At 41.5% G+C, this 21386-nt stretch overlaps 1 protein-coding gene and 1 long non-coding RNA gene across 2 annotated transcripts in view; one reads left to right on the top strand and one right to left on the bottom strand.

Annotated features, from left to right (window-relative positions):
• Positions 1-34: 34 nt before the first annotated feature.
• SCCPDH (saccharopine dehydrogenase (putative)) lies at positions 35-6550 on the bottom strand (the record flags this gene model as incomplete). The annotated part of the gene is made up of 8 exons (XM_014950400.1): positions 6292-6550; positions 5949-6061; positions 5031-5111; positions 4411-4540; positions 2898-2947; positions 2246-2376; positions 1369-1486; positions 35-247 (listed from the first exon to the last, which is right to left on the bottom strand). Coding segments are annotated over exons 1-8 (1050 nt in total), but the record flags the coding sequence as incomplete, so codon positions are not given.
• Positions 6551-6860: 310 nt separating this feature from the next.
• LOC106893075 overlaps positions 6861-21386 on the top strand; it is a 49066-nt gene continuing 34540 nt past the window's right edge. Inside the window, exons 1-2 of the long non-coding RNA XR_001412991.1 lie at positions 6861-7074; positions 7164-7261. This is a non-coding gene — a long non-coding RNA (uncharacterized LOC106893075). The remainder of the gene's footprint in view (positions 7075-7163; positions 7262-21386) is intronic.

Consider the following 21386-nt stretch of genomic DNA (forward strand, 5'->3'; position numbering starts at 1 on the left):
GGGTTAATGAAAAGGAAAAAAAGAAAAAAAAAAAAAAAAAAAAAAGAGATGACAAATTAAAAGACCAACAGTAAGGCAGAGGGGAAAAAATATGTCCACTTAATTCTTTTGTGTTTTGAACACTTACTTTTATCAGAAGTTTTCTTCCAAAGCTAAACTTCACAAGAAGAAGAAATAAAATGCCAGCAAACATCAGCTTGATAACAGAGCCAAGACCACCTACGTTTACATAAGCGCCATACTGCACCTGAGGCAAAAACGGATTTTCAGTGACAGAATTTACATTGAAATTTTTGCATCAATTCATTTGTAAAAATAAACCTACCCCCAAACTAGGGTGCAATTGTTTGATATGACAGATAGCTGTTCATAGGGCCTTAAACAATTGCCTTAGTTTTAAGCAACTCTTTGAATAATGCTTCACTCATAATTCATTATGAGAAAACAATATAACTACAGAATGGTGAGGGAGTGAGCATGGTAAATAAGAGTGGAAAACTTTAAAGAAAGATGTGTTTTGGTATCTGATTTCATGCTCTTCTCCCAAGATGATCTTTCCTCCTGTTTGTGCTTAAGAGAAATGAGGCCTTACTTTAGAATTCTGGACTAGCAATGGCAAGCCTTTCTCATTGGTAGTTTCTAAGTATATTTTTGAAGTGCTATTTTGCCTTAACTGATGCCTGTGATTCTGCACAGCTGTTATACGGATTGTCAGTGCTGGTTTGCCCTCAGGAAACCACGGAAAACAGGAACTAAACATCTTTTCCACCACCACCACTTCATGTTGCCTTTACTCTGCACACCAGACCCCATAAGCATCAAAGAATTCTCCAGATGCAAATAAGCAGCATATGAATTCTTTATCAGAATGTTTACTACATGATACTGACCTGACTATAGTTACACAGACTGCAATTAAGATGCTTTTAGAAGTTCTGTTGATACAACAAAAAGCCTCTGCACAGAATGTAATGTATTTATCATTCCTGACAATCAAGAAGCCTACCTTTCAAATATTTCTGTGACCCAAGGCGTCCATTCCCCACAACTACATACTGAGAAACCAGGCAGCACGCGAATCCTGTGAGAGACTCTTGCAACTATTATGCTAACAGCAATAAGTAAGCTCATCAATCAGGCAGAGTATCAAGTGGTATGAAACCCAGAAGAACCTGGACCTGTCAAACAGCTTCCAAAGATGACCAATAGAACAAGCCTCCTTCTTTACAGAAGCAAAAGCACATCACAGTTCATTACTATGTACTAAACTACAGAAACCCAGATCTGCACTAAGAACAGTTATTACATAAAGGAAAGATTTGTTGAAAATGGTAATAAAGACATAGTACACAAAAACCAGTAGCTTACAGGTGTTTCCTGCAACTCTGTGTGCAAATAACGCTGAGACCGTTTCACAACAGAAACATCAGATCCCATGAATGGAATGGAGTACTCTTTGAATTCCTGATTGTAAAACAGAAGTCCTCTGCAAATAAAAAAAAAAAAAAAAGACAGGGTCAAAAAAAACATTCAGATAAAACAAAAAAACCTGATCATAACAGCCCTACCAATACCGGCTTTTTCTCAAGCATTTTTACATTATCTCTTTTCACTGAAAGCAACTCATTCCAAATTTACCCATGCTCAACTCAAAATTCCATACGCTACAGCAAGAATGAATTTGATAAATTCCTGATTGTAAAACAGAAGTCCTCTGCAAAAAAAAAAAAAAAAAAAAAGAGAAGTCAAAAAAAACATTCAGATAAAACAAAAAAACCTGATCATAACAGCCCTACCAATACCGGCTTTTTCTCAAGCATTTTTACATTATCTCTTTTCACTGAAAGCAACTCATTCCAAATTTACCCATGCTCAACTCAAAATTCCATACGCTACAGCAAGAATGAATTTGATAATCAAAATATTATTCTCTTCACGTTTCTTTTTTCCCCTTCTACTGATCACTTCTGAAATGAAATTCAGGTTTGCCACATCACTAAGGGTCTCTTAGAACAAGTTCATTTTAAGACCCAGTAAATGCTGGGATGTATTCTCGTTTTCATTAAAACAGTAATGAATCAGTAAAATGGAACTTACGTTCAGTTCTACTAGATGAGCATCTGCATGTTTGTATGACATTGAAATCCTAAATGCATCTTTTTAGTATTTAAGAGTATCTTAACTTTTAAAATAAATACTGTAACTGTCAGAAAATAGCACATTTCACATCTTACGCTTCTTGTACCTTCTTTTAAGTTTTGCACCAACTACTGGAACAGGGGCATATCCTATCTTTTTTCGAAGCTTCCTCAAGTTGTCTTGATCCGCAAGGCCATAAACAGCTGACTTCCAGGTCCCATCATGTATACAAGCACCCTGGTAACACACCATGGAAGAGTAATTAATTCAGTATCTCAAGGTTTCATGTATTATTTTAATAGCAACCTCAGAATTATTACATATATTACACAATTAAAATTATTACATGTATGTATTGTGATTTCATGCATGAAAGTATACTGAAACACACCTTACCCCACCCCATGGAAAACAAAAAAAAATCCCCCAACAGCAATCCACTAGGATTACTGGCAATACACTGTGTATCTGTTATAGCTTACTTGTATATGAATCTTTCCCACATCTCTGCAAAAACCACATAGTTTTTCAAACAGCTTAACACAACAAAATTTAGGCAGATACTCTATGCAAATGAGCTTTACAAAAGGGTGTTTGCTTGGGATACTTTTATTAGCTCTTAAAGTTCTTGGACTCATCATCAGTGAACTGCCACTTTGTTCTTTCATCTGAATTAAAGTAATGACAGTTATTCTAGTGGGCTACAGCGGTGTCATCACAAATATCTCGAGTTTCCAAGAAGGTATAAACCAACCAACCTCAGGCCCAGATTTCACTGTCAGGAAACTTTCGACACCAGTTAAGGTACCTTTAAGGGAGAAGAAAACATTACTTGGCATATACAGTCATTAGTTCACAAAGCCAGAGTATACTCTGGCAAACTCCAACAGCAGGCCACTGATAAAATTAGTTGAAAAGGCAGAGTCACATCTTTAGCTCAAAGTAAAATGAACTAAGATTAAGTTCCATAGCTATTTTAGTCAGCAAGTATCAAATTTCTTATGTGAAGTACTTAAATAAGGGTCACTAACACTATACTCATTACGTTTTTCATTTGTCTTATCTAGTTAATGAGATGATGTAAATAATAAATGAAAAAAAGGAAAAGAATATTCAGAGCCATATTTAGTTTTTCTTCTAGTTTCAAAAGAAAATATGACATAGGCTGTGAAAACCAAGAGGGACTGACAGATTTTGGTAGACCTTAGCTACAACAAAACCCAACCCAAACTCTACAAAAAAAACCCCACACAAGAAATCCTAACACATTTAATTTTAGCATAGCCTGTTTTTTGCTAAGAACATGTAGTTGTGATGGACAGCAAAGCAAAACAAAGCAGAATTTAGAGGAGTTGTTTTGTTGTCTTTTGCTCAGTTCCTTCAGACATTGTAAAACTCCACTTGTGTGGGCAAGTAACTGAATAGCCAGGTGATAACACCATAAAGTCAAAATAGGAAGAGATAAAAGACATCTTTATTCAAAACAAGTATCAGACATCAAAGATCAAAGTATAATCCCATGAACAACAGATACTCATTTCCATGCCTCTCCTCTCCCTCCAGTCAGATCCAGTAAGCAATCCCACTTAATGGCAGTTTTAACAGTCCATAAAAGCAAAACATTTGGATACTCTTACCAGCCCTTGCAACTGAAAGGCAGGCCTGATGAACAGACTATCCTCATTTGAGATTAAGGACCAAGTACTATTTGCATAGAATTAAATAATCTCACATCTTTTCTCAAATGTATTTATCCTTCTTCAGTTACCATCTAGGTGCTCTTAAAGAAAGAGGCACTGTATGGCACTGTCCCATACACTCAGGTAACAGCTTCTCAGTACTTGTGCTAGAAAAAGAAAACTCATGAAATCTGATGACCACTAATTTGTGATCCCTTTCCCTCAGCCTTCTTGTCCCCACTGTCTCTTCCCTACAAGTCTCTCACAAGAGACAGTGTGCTGAGGTTTGCCCAGAGATGTCCACGTGCTGGCTGGACAGCCTGCTGCTGACAACTGAAGCTTCTGTTCACTCTGTGAGCAACCTCTCCTCGAATCTCTCCTCCACCTAATGACCAATTTCCTCCAATCTAATGGGAGTAAGATTTAGTTCTAAATTTTTCATCTACCAGCATTGGTTAAAACCAGTCAGCTCATAAAGGCAGGCAAAAAGAAAGACTGAAAGTCTCCACATAAGCACTACTGCTTAAGGAAACTATATGAAAGCATCATCTGCATTTGTTTTTCAGCATAAGGTCACACTTATTTTAGTCACCTTTCAACTTGTCTCTGGTGTATAGTACTCCCATGTCCGCTGGTATTGAGTCAAAGCCACAGCTTCCAATGACGTACACTCCCTTTTCTGCAGCTTTTTCATTGTATTTCAGGTACATTCCTTCCAGAAACTAAACACAGACAAGAACACATATTTTAAGCAGAACTCCAGATTTGGCCATACCCAAGATTAGCCATCAACACTTTACTGTTGTATCACAGCACCCAGCATACTTCCAAGCCTCTGACGAGCATCTTTCAGACAGATATATATTATTCCTGCTTTATCATATGAAAGCATTGCAGCAATGCAAAGAAATGTGATGTGTGATCTACAAGGCAAAATTCTTACACAGAATCACAACTGAGGCTTGAAGCACAATTCAGAAGTTTAGGATTTTCAGAAAGAAACTAAGAGGCTTTTGTGTAAAAGTAAAAAAACTATACAACTAAAACACCTTACCGTACTTTAACAAAAAATTAATGCACCTTGAAGGTGTAGATCAGGAGGCAGAATTTGCCTTTGTGTTCAAAACCATTAGCAGAAACATGAAACACACCGAACAGATACTCCTTTAACAGATCCTTGATATAAGGTAGCATTTTTCTAGGGTCACATACCTGGGGTTCTCCACTGATGTCAATGCAGCTTGCACCATTTTCAACACAAGCTTCCACCACAGGCTCTCCAAAGAACCTATACTATCAAAGGAAAAAACACTACACATAACAAAATAATCCCCGCACATCACAACTCACCCAACATGCTTTTTCTAACATACGCATCTGCAAGTAACACTCAGAGGCTACCGATTTTGCTAAGTGGGGAAAAAATGTAATAGCACTTGTAGTCTCTTGAGGGTGGGGTGGAGAGAAGGCACAGCATAACAAACTTCATGCTCATACTGGAGTTTGCTCCACAGATTACTCCACCGTACTCCTCTCATAAGATAAGATCACCCAGGCCAATTTGATAGATCCAATCTCAAGTTACGCTTTTTGCACTCATTTTATCAGCATATTCCCTACTTAAATACTCTGAATTGCAGAGACCTTCCGTCCAACTCTTGCACTTTGATCCCCTCTGAATGCACTGGAAACAGCACAGCTGGTAGTTTTAAAAGGGCCAAGAACCTATACCAGCAGGTCCACGAGCTTCTTTCCAGCTCTGTTTTACACCCCAGCACCGCTTCAAACATCCCAGCCCAACCCAAAGCTCCTCCCCACTTCACAAGCAGTTTCTTTGGCTGCCTGGGAAAGACTGAAAACAAACCCCGCTGCACTTCAGCCAGAACTGTCTGCGAACTACAGCAGCAGAAATCGGGGTGGGAAACCTTCAGGCGACGACAGCGCGCGGCGGCACTTGCGGTTCTCCTCCAAAAAGCCGCACTTCACCTGGACGGCTCCTGCCACCCGCAGCCCGGCAGCAGGTTTCCCGGCGGCCGCCCCGGCTCTCCCGCCCGCGGAGCGGGCCGCAGAGCCGCCGGGAGCCGCGCCCGCTGGAGGCCGCGGGAGCACCGCCCGCACCCCCGCACTCACCGGGCCCACGCAGTTGAGCACCAGCCGGGTCTGCCTCGCCATGGTGGCCAGCGAGGTCGCGTCGCTCACATCGCACAGCAGCAGGCCGACCTCCGCCCCGAGCGCCGCTTTCCCTGCGCACCGGAGACCGCCGTCACCGACCTCTGCCCGCCGCCTCCCTCCTCTCCACAGGCCGAGCCGCCGCCTCCCCGCCGCGGCCCCGGCATCGCGGGGCTCTCCCCGCTTCGCCCCCCGTCCCGTCCCGTCACGCCCGCGGGCGGCTCCCAACGGACGGGGCCGCGCAGGCCCCGCCGTCCCCGCACCAGTGCGCTGCGCCACACGCCCCCCCGGCCGCGGCCCGTACCCAGCCTCTCGGCCGCCCGCTCCAGCACCGCCCGCAGCTTCTCCCGGCTCCGCCCGGCCACGGCCCAGCGCAGGCCGCCGCGCAGCTCCCCACCGGCCGCCGCCCGCGCCACCTCCTCCACTACGAACTGGCCGGTGAAGCCCGAGGCCCCGAACACCACCAGCTCGTAGGGCCGCTGGGGCGCGCAGGCCCCTCCGTCGCCGCCGGCCGCCATGGGGAGAAGAGCCGCCGCACTGCCGGTCAGCGCCAGGCAGCGCCCGATACCACTCGGCCCCGCCCAGGCTCCGCCCAGGCCCCGCCCTTCGCCGGCGCGGGCAATGCGCGAGGTTGGCTCGCGGGGCTGCCGTTACAGCCGTTGCGACGGTTGGAGGGGCTCGCGGGGCTGCCGTTACAGCCGCTGCGGCGGTTGGAGGGGCTCGCGGTGCCGGGCCCCGTCGGTGCCACAGCCCGGCCCCGCTCCGCTCCCGAGGCGGGCCCTCAGACGCTGCCGCATCACCTCAGCCACAGCGCGGCTCAGCCCTCGGCCCCTGCCGGGGAGAAACACCATGTGCTCCCTTCCAGCAGCTGGGAAAGGGGAAGAAGTGCAATCTCCCAGGGGATTTTTAACATACCGTGGACAAATAAAAGCGTACCGAGGTACGGCCAGGAGGTGTTGGAGCCCAGCAGGTTAAGCAACAACATTTGTAGAGAGATGCCATCATTATTGGTCCCGTGGCAGGCATCATCTCTCCTGATGAGCAGAACTCGTTACTATAAGCTGTTGCCATAAGCATTTCAGCACAGGTAATACAGATGAACTGTGGACTGTTACCAATCAAAAAGAAAACCTTCATTAACTAAAATGAAATACTCTGTTTCCTCCCCAACTACAGGAAATATTTGTGTTTCATTCACCAAGAAGAGCAGAACAACACAAAATTGGAAGTTACCCTTGTGGTGGGGAGAAGCAGTGACCCTGCAAAGCCACGAGGTAAGGAGCATTCGCAACTTTGCAGTGCAGTGAGGTATGGTCATAGTTTCTGTGTTTTTCGTGGCCAGGTTTCTCACCTGGATTCCAGAGGTTCACAGCAAGTCACATGGGAAGAAACCGTGTGAGTCTTGCTCGCTGGCCTTGGCTCCCAGGGAGCATCTGCCATATCTAAACCATTCCTGACTGATGCCTGTCTAACCTGTTTTAAAACCACTAGTCATAGACACTTTCACATTCCTCCCCAAGAAACCTCCTCCTGCATTTTGTTATACATATGGCTGGAGACAAGGAGCCAGATCTCCACGTTCTGTAGTTGCAGCCCCGTACTATTTCTCCTGTTTCTAGAGGACATTGGTAAAACATTTAATCCCTGAAGAGTGTATAAAAAAGGTGCTGCAAAGCTGGAAAGGTCCATGCATCTCCTCAGTCTTCCCTAGATTTAAAAGCACTCTTTTTTTTTGGTCTTTCCTCACAGGCCATTTCATACATACATATTTCCTGTTCTCCTATGATGTCTCTCTGGCTAGTTTGCATTTTTCTTAAAATCTAGTGTCCACTACTAGGCCCTACATTCACGTTGTCACTACTAAATCAATTGAGAAGGTTATGTGATGTGCCAGGATTTATCCCAGTTGTCTTTTTATTTTTTTTTTGGCAAATGTCACATTGTAGATGCACCTGCAGCTCATAATCTGTTCACCTTAGAGGCTTTTCCAAGTCACTGCTGCCTAGCCAGTCTTTTCCCATCTCAGATTTGTATTGAAGATTAATGTCCTTTGAATACATTCTAAACATCTCATCTCTGAGGCAGCAGGAGATCCTCACCTCTAAGAATTGGCATCAACTCCTTGAGTAGTGCTGATGCAGTTGTTTATAGGCCTACACTATCTGCTGTATCAGTGAAACAATTCAGTGTAACAAAAAACAAAGAGTGGGGGAGGGAAGGACAAAGGCGGTTTTTGTGCTCTTTTTTAATCTAGATCATTTTGTTGATCAGATTTTCAGAGCAACCCTGCAAAACCAGTTTCTTGTGCTTGAGGTCACTGAACGTCTCATTAGTCAAGCTGGTCTCCTACTACCTTTCCAGTTGTGCTCATGGTACTGTTGAACTCCTCTAAGCTACTTTCCTCCTGCCCTCAATTTTTCTCTTCTGCCACCAATTCTAAAAGTAAAGTCTGTTTTTTTCTGAGGCTACTGTCTTTGGTCTTCCACTTTCCCTTCTCCTTTTCCAAACCTTTGAAAAAACATCGCAACAATAAGCAATAGATATTTTTTCCCCTAATTTGAAGTTAACAAAAATCGTTATATCTTCAGACTTTGCATTAATGTTTAAAATTGTTCAGTGACAGGAGACTGTAAGGACCCTGCAAATTACAGAGGGATTCCCACATAGCTTGCAGGGCTGGCTGCAATCCCCAGCCTGCTTTCTTTATCCCTTTGCTCCAGAAGCTTGCCCCTTCTCTTGCCTTCTCTCCCTCTTGCATGTTATCCCCTTTTCACATCCATTCCCCTGTCACTCCCAGAAAACAAGGCAATTTATAAAGCTATGACTCTGACTCAACCATTTGTAAAGAATCAGAACTACACAAGCTTCCTTGGGCCATATGTATTTGATAAGACCTGCATTGTGGTGTTAGGCAGTGGTGTGGCAAGACAAGCTTGTTTGCAGTGCTCAGAACCCTGTCTACTCTCAGTGACTGAAACTTTACACCAAATTGGGTATATTTACCCTGTTTATCAATCCACAACTCTCAAGATTTCATCCACTTTTAAATGTCAGCTGTATTTCTTTAAAACACCCCTGCTGGAGCAAGATAATTAATGTTATTGAATGAATAATGTTATTGAATGATAATTCATTGCAGCTTACACAAGCAAGAAATCAAGCTTTCATAGCTGCAGAGGGATACCAGGGACACCTGAAAACCAACTAGAGAGACATCAAAGTGCTAGACAAACCTGTTTGGGTTTTTTTTTGGCTCATGTAAAATATCATTATGGTAGCTCCAACTTATTTCTCGAGAGAGAGATCTGTGGTTGGCAAGCAGAAGAGTTTTCACTCCAGCTCGCTGAGTAAAAAAGAACAAAAAGCCAAGTTTCTAAACCAGTTTACATTTCTGCCTGTGAAACTAACAAGTAGAAAGGTAGGTTTCAAAATAGCAATCAAGGCTCTGATTTTAAGTGGAAGGCTTACAGCAGTCTTGACTAAAAGCAAAGGTTAACCTGTCTCCCTAGTTAGCGTCGCCAACGCAAGATTGCAAAAATTATTCTGTGGGAAAGCAGTAGGATGATTTACAGTTTTTCCTTGTCCAATAGGAAGACAAGAAAATGCCAGATCTGCTGCCAAGTGCAGTTCTGCAACAGAGGTTCCCACCTGAATCAGCTTTAGAAGCTCACAAGAACAGATATTGCTGTTTCTTTTAAAGTCTTGTTTTTCTGATTTGAAGGTGCTTATTTTTTTTCCATGTGTATCTGCATACAGATACTTAAATATTTCAGTACGTCATTTAAAGCCTCATTTAGGCAGACTGCTTCATTCTAAAATAACTTCAATTATAAGAGGTTCCTGCCAATTTCTTTGGTACAGAGAAGCGGACAAGCGCATGCACGTGCACACACACACACACACAAACAGTATCTTTTCAAATTCCTGAAATAAAAAGAGGCATGCCTCCCTTTGCTAGCTTCTTCTGTAGCACCTAGAGCCTCAGGAATCTGTATAAGCATTTATAATAGCACTTGTATGACCCTTCATTTCATGCAGTAGGCATTCTCTTAAAATCCTTGCTATCAATATTTATATACTTCTTAGACACCAATCTTTGTGGTAAATTTTTTTATACTCATTTATAACTTTAGGGTACTTTTTGTTTATTAGAGTGGAAATGTAGATGTTGTTCCATGACTACTTTTTAATTAAAATAATAATGAGGTAGCAGAAAGAGTGAAATATCATGTCAGTTGCACAATGCTGTATGGAGACTTTTTTTTTTAAACACAACATGGTAATTGTCTTGTACTCCAAAGGATGAAATAAAATCACTGGCTTGCATCATTGCAAAAGTTACTATATAACATAGGAAAAATAGAGCATAAGAGTAGGCAGAGGTGTTGGGAAATAGGGTTGATTAACAATGCATGTGTAATTTGCTGCAGGGTATGAAGAATTATGTGGGTGAGTATATAAGAGATTAAAATAAAAAGGCAGGCATCTGTATACCTGCTGCAGTTACTCAGTACTGACGACCGTGAGAACAAATGCTTCTGGAACAAAGCCCACAGATCTTATTGCCAGTATCTTATCCTTTATTTATGCAGAATATTGCTTTATAATCAAGAAGCAATAGGCTCCAAAGAGCCACCTCATACAGAACTTAAGAATTTGTCATAAACCAAACCATTTAGACTGGGACAAAAAAGAGGAGCTTGAAATTACAAACTGTGGAGAATCCAACAGAGTTGCTTGCTGCATGTGTCACTTCAGTAATGCTTTATTTATTTTACTGTTACTTCATTTTAAAATTAAAATATCACCTAACCTTTTTGAAAAAAAAAAGTAAAATCATAGAAGCATAGAATCATTTAGGTTGGAAAAGACCCTTAAGATCATCAGGTCCCACCATTAACGTAACACTGCCAAGTCTGCCACTAAACCATGTCTTGAAGTGCCATGTCTACATGTCTTTTAAATACCTCCAGGGATGGTGACTCAACCACTTCCCTGGGCAGCCTGTTCCAATGCTTGATAACCCTTTTGGTGAAGAAATTTTTCCTAATATCCAATCTAAACATCCCCTGGCAAAACTTGAGGCAAAACTCTTGTCCTATTGCTTGATACTTAGGAGAAGAAACCAACACCCACATCTCTACAACCTCCTTTCAGGTAGTTGTACAGAGCAACAAGGTCTCCCTCAGCCTCCTTTTCTCCAGGCTAAACAACCCCAGTTCCCTCAGCTGCTTCTCATAAAACTTGTTCTCCAGACCCCTCACCAGCTTCATTGCTCTTCTTTGGACACACTACAGCACCTCCATGTCTTTCTGCCAGGAGGGGCTCAAAACTGGACACAGTACTCCAGGTGTGGCCTTACTAGTGCCGAATACAGGGGGGCAATCACTTCCCTAGTCCTGCTGGCCACACCATTCCTGATACAAGCCAGGATACTGTTTGCCTCCTTGGCCACCTGGGCACACTGCTGGCTCATATTCAGCTGGCTGTTGACCAACACCCCCAGGCCCATTTCCACCAGGTAGCTTTGCAGCCACTCTTACCCAAACGTGTAGTGTTGCATGGGGTGTTTCTGACCCAAATGCAGGACCATCTTAAATACACATATACAATATGTATATTGTATATGTATTTTTTTTCAACCAAATATATATTAAGCCAAATAAAAATAATAAATAAAGTTAATTCCACCTATTTTGCTTCTTTCTAAATTGAGAGATTACAAAACAACAGATGGAAGCCTGTGACACCTGCAGATCCTACCCTTTTATTTTTTAATAAGCTGTATACACATTCCCATTCGTACACAACTGTAAACAAACTGTTCAAAGAAGAAATGAAGGCACCGTTGACCAATAGAAGTACAGCAGAGGTCAAAGCTTTTGATTGCCACTGGAGTTCAGGCTATTCAATCAATACTTACTGCAATTGTGATTTCTCACACTGACATTGAAACACTTACAGGTATGAAAAGACTGATAAATGTACACTTTTTTCAGTAGATGGAGAAAACAATAAAGTGTAGTGGAAGAGCACATTTTTCTGCTGACACTAGATAATACCAATGTTGTATTAGAACACTCTATAGCAAAAGTGGCCGCACAGTAAATTAAGACATAGAGAGTTAAATGCCAGAATGCTCAGGCTGGGTAGTGCAGGACTCTGCCTTACCTCACAGCTCAGTAGTCATTTTGGTGCCAACAACTAGAGATTTGAAACTTTTTCGATAGTTGCAGAGAAATAATTTAAACACAGCTAAGAAACCAAAAGTGAAAGGATTCAGAAAAGGCAAACTAATCTGTACCAGAGAAGTTAAAACCCAGAATACAGCTATGCTAAAAGAAACTGGGATAAATGTTTTGCCCAGTGGCTGGCAAATGTGGGAGATGTTAGCAATGTAGAAGCTTCACATTGCATAGAGGAAATAAAAATCTGTTTCCATTTGAAAGTCTCGTTTAAAACATTGCATTCTGGTTCAGCCACTTCACTACAATGAGTACTGACAAATTGCAGACAGGTCCAAGAAAATCATTCAGGAAATAATGAATTATTGAGGAGTAGGTATGGAGACACTTTCCAGGAAAAATCCAAAGTTCAAGGTATATATCATTAAACTAAAAATAGCTACAGAGGCATGATAACACATTGCAAATATCTGAGGATGTAGCTTCTAGGGATGGAGAGTGAAGGACTTGGAATACAGAAAGAGGTGTGCACCTGAGCAAACATGGCTGACACAGTGATTTGACCAGCACAACCCATTCCTCACAGCAAGGGAGGTGTTGATAGGAGGATGAGACCAGTGATTTGGTGATTGCCAACAGACAGGACACGTGAAACTGGGTGTGTAAGTAGGTGGGACAAGGCACCAGTATGTTAACTGTGAGGAAGCCGTACGATGCAGGAAGTGCAAGCAGATAGATAGATTGCCTGTTCTTTACCATCTGCAGTCTTCAGTATTAGACTGGATTGTAAAATTCTGTAGCCACTTTTCCCTCAGATACATTGTGAATATAACAACAGAGTCTAATCATTCTTAAAATATTCCTTGTATCTTATTTAAGCAAGGTCATTATAAAGGGAAAATATCTATATGCTTTAATTAGACAAAACTGCTTTTGGACAAAAATATACAGTTCCTTGATATTGTTCTCTGTACTCTACTGACTTTAGTTGCCTATAGAACTTCTTGGGGGGCAGCCAAGGCCTGGCTCCACACCCAGATATCTCTGTTAAGTACATTTGAATACGTCAGTTTTCATGCAAAGTACCCACAAGTACTTCTTTCTTCCAGGTTGTATACTGTCTGTTCACAAGCAAAGAAGGACTCCCAGATTGTCCAGTTTTATACATTTGCAAAACCATGACCACTCATTTTTGTCACATTTATAAATCACAGCTTTTTCTAACTCATACTGGTATTTTAGGTATGGCAAGGTATGGCACATAAACTTTTTTACAAGTATTTTTTGAAGAAAAAATCACCTTATGTGGCAGCAGTAGTGGATTCCAAGTCTGCTGTGTGCTGACTCTTGTCTGAACAAGAGCAAATAACTCCACGTGATCAGAGTGTGTGTGATGGGGGGAGGACTGCCTGATGGCAGATAACTGCCTGCCCACAAGGAAAGCACATTTATAAAGGTCTTTACTCATTAATCACTTCCTGAACATTAGATAAACGGTTTCACAACAGCAGTTGCAGCCAGTCAACATAACCTCACTGCTGTACATACTGCATTCAGCTGCTCCTCTCAAAATACCTCTGGCAGCAACCCAGGTGGTACCTAAACCTGAGTTTGCAGCTCAGGATGGTGGAGCAAGGAAATATAAGGGGAAAGAATGAGACAAAGCACAGGGTATTGTTGAAGCCTAGTGTGCTTTGGGTAGGCAAGTGGGTTAGGTCGGGTGTACGCAGTAGATGGGAAAAGGCAAAAGGTGTGTCTGAGTGAGGTGTGATACTCAGGAAAGTAGAGCATCTGAGGTAGATATTCTGGTTTGTAGAAGCAGGATGTGCAGCAGAAGGATGTCACTACGTAACTCTAATGGATCTAATGAAGGGGAAGGAATGCACTAGGAGGGGAGAGACAGGGAGGAGGGGAAACAAATCTCTTCTGACCCATTTTTGTGGTCTGGAAAAAAGTATTTTGGTAATATATACAAATGCTGACAAACAAATTAAAGTTTGAGACCTCCCTGGCCCAGTTCAGTATTGATTTGCAAATTACCTGCAATTGAAAGCTCAGCGTACTTTTCATAACGCAGGCTATGTAGGTGCCCACACAGAAACTGTAAGTTAATGAGAAAGATTTACCGACAAAACACAGGGCAGGTAACAGGGTGAGATGTAGTAGCGCCTTGCTAGGCTTAGAAACTGTGTCTGAGCTCCCTCTAGCGAGTTGCGTTGGGTTTCTACGCTCAAAGATCACTACCAGCTACCAAATACCTATTGATTGAATAGCTAAATTCAAACCCAAATACTGTTAAAACAAATAAACAGGCAAAGGATCTTTGTACCTGCCCTGTAACAGTTCACATCAATTCTCCATCACAAAGCTAAGTTCTTTTCAGAAGTTTCCAGAAAATTTAAAAAGATAAAGGCAGTTATAATGGTGGTAGAGACAGATTGAAACTTGACTGTTTTCAAAACACTTGCAAAACAAAAGCAGCAGGCTTGTATAACTTCTTACTGCAGGTAACAGAAATATTTTCTAAAACAGAAGGGAGTGTGGTAGAGGGTTTTTGCCATCATGAATGCAAAACAACTAAGAAATAAGGCTGGCATAAGATCAGTTCACTTGCTATCTTATGGAATAAGCAAATGGGTGAATTACTAACTTTTTTAAAAATTCAGACTGCTCAATTTTCTTCATGATATATGAACTCTAAAACATAGCCACTGTAACCCAAAAAGGAGACTGTGCAATTCATTTACGTGACAGGATTTGTGCTTACAGAATCACAGAATGATACGGGGTATGAAGGGACCTCTGGAGATCATTTAGCCTAACCCCCCTGCCAAAGCAGGTCCACCTAGAGCAGGTTGCACAGGAACTTGTCCAGGTGGATTTTGAATGTCTCCAGAGAAGGAGACACTGAAACAGGCTGCCCGGAGAGGTTGTGGAGTCTCTGTCTCTGGAGACATTCAAAACCCACCTGGATGCCACCCTGTGCAACCTGCTCTAGGTGGACTGCTCTGGCAGGGGGGTTGAACTAGATAATCTCCCGAGGTCGCTTCCAACCCCTATCATTCCATGATTCTGTGATATTCATCCTTTTTCAATATTCCTGTGCCACCAAAAATATCCCTGTCTCCTAGGTACATGGCAGTAACAACCTTTTTACAGTCCTATCCCCTTCTGGGTACAGCAAAGAAGTATTTCCCTCATAGTTCCTATCCTCATGCTGCCCTGCCTGGACTTCATTTCCAGAATTCTCAAATTCAGGTACACATTTAGGAGTGGGCATGACAGCATCCATAAAGTTAATCAGAGCAGGGTGAGAGGTAGTTATCCCATTAGCCAAGGAGGAGTGAAATCTGTAGAGGAAGTTAATTTACCTAAATGAGGAAGAGAATGAAGAACTGGAGCTCTTGCATTTGACATTACTGAGCAGCAATATTTCCCTGCCCATCAAATCAGGCTTGTTATATGCTCACCAACAGGAGGTTTGTTCACTTGCTTTTACAAAAGATCTCAGCAGGAGAGGAAGGACGCAAAGGTTCTGATAGTAGAAACCACTGCTTTATCTCCATGTCACAGCCTAGTTTGTCATTTGATGCACTAAGCTTTTGAATGGAATTTTTCAGAGCAGCTCTATCCTATCCTAAAAACCCAACAGTAATTCAGACTTCCAAGGAGAACAGTAAGGCCCATTGACATCTGTGCTCAGGCACAAGCTCTCCACGCTGCTTATAATGTGTAAAAGTTTCTAGGTTTGTTTTTTAGGTGAAGTGACCAATGCTGAATGCACTGCAATACCTAGCAAGAAGTATAGCATGTGGAATGAAAGGTACCTTGCAAGTAATTTGAAGCATCGTGGTCAGATTCCATATCAGAGGAAGCATAAAATGCTGAAACCATCTGGCCTGCAACTAAGAAAACACAAGAGAGGCATAAAACCAAGTTAATGGCAGCATGCCAGGGATCTGTTAAAAAATGACGCATCACAAACAAAGTTAAGTGCTGATGTAGCACCACTAGAGGCTCTTTAATGGGCCTGGAGAAGAGTGCGCTTAGATTTCATTATATACCTAACAGCAATACCTGCCTCTGCAGAAGAGAGGTTATTTCTAATTTCTCTTATGTCTTATAATGCTTCCATAGCCATGATAAATATTAAGAGCTCTGGTTGTCCTTCTAGCCCTTTAATTCTTTTTATAAAATACACTGGAATTTTACTTTTTATGGAAAATGCCCGATCTTCTTTATAGGAATAAGTAACAAGATCCAGCAGGTGAAGCTGAAACTAGGACATTCTAACTTTAAAATAACTCATTAGGCTTTAGCATGTAAGTCACCTAAAAACAGGCCATATTTGCTCATCAGAATTACCAGTTAAAAACAGATTCTAAACCGGCATGTCTGGTTCAGAGAACATTACAAATATCCTGAAATTTACTCCTGAGCATTAATGAGATAAATTGATGATCACATGGTTGTGTACTGAAATCATCTGGAGCAGAGAAGTCACTCAGCATTGCTTAGATCTGAGGAACAGACTTGTGCTGGTATCAGCTATTACAGCCATGTGACATGGACTTACTTTCCTCTTATTAACACTTCAGTCCTTTCCGGTATTTTTATGTGACTGATTTGTAACATACACAGAAACAAAGGATGTAGTTACTTCAAGCAGTTTTGTTTCAGCTGCAACCATCAGATTGCATCACTGAATACCAGACCCCTCTCCTCGCTCGCTCAGCACCTGTATGATGATCCCGGGGGACACAGCCTCCAGTGCCCAGCATGGAGCCCAGCTTCCAGAAAGCCAGCAGGCGGCACCACTCGCTTGTGCTGCCACTGGTTTTTGACAATTTACCCTTTATTTATTTTGCTGACATCAGTGTGTGGACTGCACGTATGTGCTCTGTCCTATTTAGAATATTTTCCATCCTCAGGGGCAGGGCTGCAGAGCTGTTCTTCTTTCTTTTGATGTAAGTAAGGAGAGAATATGAAAAATCCAAAGAAGGGCAAATTGTGTAAAAGGTTCTATTTTTGAAGCAGCAATCTGGAAAGTACTTTTTGCACAGAGGTCAACATTGTTTTGAAATAAAAATCTGGATGCTTGTTTGATTTTGAGGTGTCTGCTTAAAATCAAGTGTCAGTGCTTTACTCCTTATCAGTGTTCTCAGAGACTATGGTTAACTTTCTTTTTGTAGGAGTTCTCAGTAGTCTCTTGTCTCGAATCATCAGCCCACACACATGCCCCATTTTCTTTCTCTTTCTCTTGAAGGGCCAGCAGAGAAGAGGGAATGAAAGAAAGTGAAAATAAGAATTTCTACCAAATTTAAGACTGAAGATGTACACACAACTAGACAAAACACAGTGAGAAGGCACTATTATATCTGGCCTCTTGCTTAAACAAGATTGTGCCTAGCTTTTCCCTCTTTCTTCCTCCACTTCCTGGAAGCCATCAAACATATTACCAAGAATTCATTTTGATTCTGCACAAGTGTCTCAAAAATTGGAGGCACAATTTTTGCTTGCAAATAACCAAAAAGTTCTCCTGTGTGCATGGCACTTACCTTCCTCAGATAACACTCGGAGGATCTCCGAAGGACTTTGTGGCTAGGGTTTGATGCAAGACATCTTAATAACCTCTTAATCTTTTCAATATCTTGACACTATTTTATAGATATAAACAGGTGATTAATGGAATATAGATACTGACCCTGAAATATTCAAATACAATGAATAGGTAGTAAAAACAATCAAACAAATCTAGGGAATATGAGGCTTTTTATATTTAACTTGTAGTTTCAGATTCTTCAATCTTCTTAAAATATTTGGTCCTCCATGGCCAGAGAGGACAGAAATTTTTATATTAAAAAAATTGGACTCTAGTAAGAATATACACCCATCTGTCAAAACTAGAAAAATTTTGTTGGACCTGGGCTAAAACAAGAAGAGTTGGAAATACAACACACAGAGGCGGCCTTCAGCTCTGATTATCATTCTCCTAGAAGCAATCGATTGCATAAAATGTCTGAAATCTCAACTAACATTGTGTAATCGCTTAGCAGCAGGTAAGGACTCGGGACTGCAAAAAGGATATCCCTAAACGACCCTTACAAATAAGGCTCATGAGGAGTTTCTCTCTCATTCAAATCCACAAGCCATAGCTGCAATGTTTTCAGTTTTATTTCCTCCCATTCCCCCAGGCCCTTTTGCTTTCTCCCAGGCTGAGCTTCACTATTAAATACAGCTGTCTTTCTCCCTCATTCACATTGTCCCCCGCGGCAGCCAAACAGAATAGCCAAGGACTCTGATGGATATGGATGGCACAAAGGTCTCCATGGACTGTTTCTAAATACATGCTTAGAAGGGAAAACAGCAGAAATATTTGGAGTGAACATGTTATTACAGAGTTCATCATTAATCACTGAGCAGCTCCAGGAATGTTGCTCTGCGGATCTTGCCACCCTAGAAACCTTCCGGAGGCATTTTGGGAATTTGCCCAAGATTCCACCATAGTTCTGGCCAAGCTGCAGTACCTTGGACCTGCATCCAAATCTCAAGCATAGTCCAAAAAAGCTGAACTTACCTTAAGTCTGCTGGAGTTTATGACTAATAACAATTTCGTTTTCCTTGCCTACACCAGACGTTTATGCTGGCTCAGCTGTGCAGGAAATTAGCAAGCATTGATGGAACTGGGGCAAATTCTCATCATAGGTGTAACCAAAAAAGCCATAGCCATCACTCTCACAGCTACAACCTCTTGTCCAAGGACATTTGGATGCTGATCTCCCCCAAAACCTATCAGAAGTCAAGTAAGTTGCCAAGAAACTTTGAGAGACCTGATCGCTCCTCCCAGGACTGCCAAAGTGAGAGCGAACAAGCAAGCAAGCAAGCAAACGTCAGTCACCTAGAGGGGACGGGAGGGCAGGCAGAGAGCTAGCAAGAATCAGATAACTTGTTTTTCCGTCTTCTTCCACTTTTTAAAAGGGACACTCATTCTGTAGTGTAGCAGAACCAATTACACAACATAGGTTTCAAACCTCTAATTACAGTGGATCCTTCTGCCTCAATATTGCTGGAGGGAAACATTCATGCAATGAAGCCATGGTATCTGTGACAACAACATCATGTGCAATGCTGATCAAATACTAGTTCATGGCTAAATTCTAGCGTCACCCTTCCTGGTGGTAATTACACCTTACAATTAAAAAGGAATCATAATCCAGGCTGTGTACAAACAAAATGTTTTCATATGAAATGAGAAACTCAATAAGCAAAATATTGTAACATTTCCTAGTAATCTACAGCATATATTTTTAAAAGTCTAATTATTTTAAGGGCCAAAGGATACAACTTCTGTGATAATGAACAGTCTAATCTTTCATAACTGGAACTAGGTCAACAACAAATTAAATTACCCAGCCAGCACAAAAAATATGAATTGCAGGAAAATTAGAAACTGCTATTAAAATAGATTTCCAGCCTCTCTTGCTAACCCACCTGGAAGGGAAAAACCAGTAATATCAGGATGTCAGTGTCATGAAAAAGAATTAGGCAGTGTCATGCTGCTTTCCAGTTTCTGAACTGCAGTGTTACAAGAATCAGAGAGATAAAATTTACACCAGGATAGTATGATATAGAAACAACAAGAAAGTTATAGCAGCCAGTTATGGAATTCTTTCAGTATGTCTTTTATCAAAAAAAAGTGAGATATAGCTTGAAATTAATTCACGTTGGTGTCAAATCATAACAGTACGATCTTTTTAGCTTATTTAGTACTTTTTTTTTAAGTCAAGAGTGTCTCAAAGCATTGTACTAGTTTTAGGTGGGTGTCAAATCTACTGGAAATTAAATTCCTCTATAGGTCTGCACTATGAGGTGGGAAGAAAATTAAGCACCCTTACACCCCAGCCATGTCCTGTAAAAGTATAGGTCAGAAGTGCTGTGCTTGGGGAGTGGGGCTGCTCTTACGCTGGTATTCCCTGATGGTAAGTACAATGTACCTGGGAGGTGGAAGAAGAGGGGGCAAGGTCCGCCTGTGTACTCAGTGGCTCTGGTTTACGGAGATGTAGACATATACCAGAAGTAAAGCATATCCAGAGGCCTCATGATATCAAGACCTGTGCACTGCCAATTAGTTTGACACCTCACGTGCTTTAAACACTAATTGTAATAGTAATAAAATGCATACCTCCAAGATTAGAAGATCAATAACAAATCTGCACAAGAATTTCTGCACAAGAACAGTTGTGAGAATATAAATCTCTGGCTTAGCTCTAGCTGGATGTGATGTTGTAGGACTATCAAAAGGCTTGTTCCCATTTTGCTATAATTATGTTTTGGAAGAAAATGGTCTAATACTCAAAGTGTTCTGATTTTGATGGAACTGTATATTTTAAAGTAATGCAGCTCTTGCTGCTTCCCTGAAGATCAGTATTTATTAAGATTGTGAAGTCAATGCCTCAAATCACAGAAATAGGGCTGCTTGTATTTTGTGATTTCAGCTTTTGGTACCTATGTATAATGATGTTGTCTTTAATTACATTAACATACCCTTGTTGTCTCCAAGGACTCCTGTTCATACAGTCACTGGAAAGCTATTCAGTATTCTTTTGCCCTCCTTACTCAATGAGTGGATTCAGGTCTTAGTTAAAATGCCTCCTCTACATCACGTTCTGCTTATGAAACTATTAACTTGAAGTGATGGATTAGCACTAATTTAACTACAGTGCTTGAAGGCTTTGTTGTAAATATTGAGGTATTGCCTTTAAAAGATAGAAAACTTGATCTCTGCCAACAAGTTTGCATAATTTGAGAGAAGGCTGCTCTACAATGCACATTAAACTAGTGGGCCAGGTACAGACACCATGCATGGGCCATTTCTTGGACTGAAGACAATTTTGAAATTTGCAATACACCTAAATAAAATTCTTCCTAAGGAGAAAAACTCAAAAGGAAGCAAATAGCTTCTCTTAATGATAATATGCAGTCCTGGTGACATTTCAAACCTAGTCTATCAGTAATTTACTTTAAAAAAGCAATGCTTCTCACAGTAACAGAAGCAGCAGAAATCTGTGACTTTGTAGAATGTGATATTTGAGGTTAAGAGACAATGAGAAACAAGAAATAGCCTGAAGAAAGGACAATACAGTTACATCCCTTCTTCCTCCCTCACCAGTTCGAATAAATTGGCAGCAACGAGTATTTCATCACACGGAAAATC

The sequence above is a fragment of the Calidris pugnax genome, unplaced genomic scaffold (genome assembly GCF_001431845.1).
Source record: "Calidris pugnax isolate Ruff unplaced genomic scaffold, ASM143184v1 scaffold24, whole genome shotgun sequence".
Taxonomy (NCBI): domain Eukaryota; kingdom Metazoa; phylum Chordata; class Aves; order Charadriiformes; family Scolopacidae; genus Calidris; species Calidris pugnax.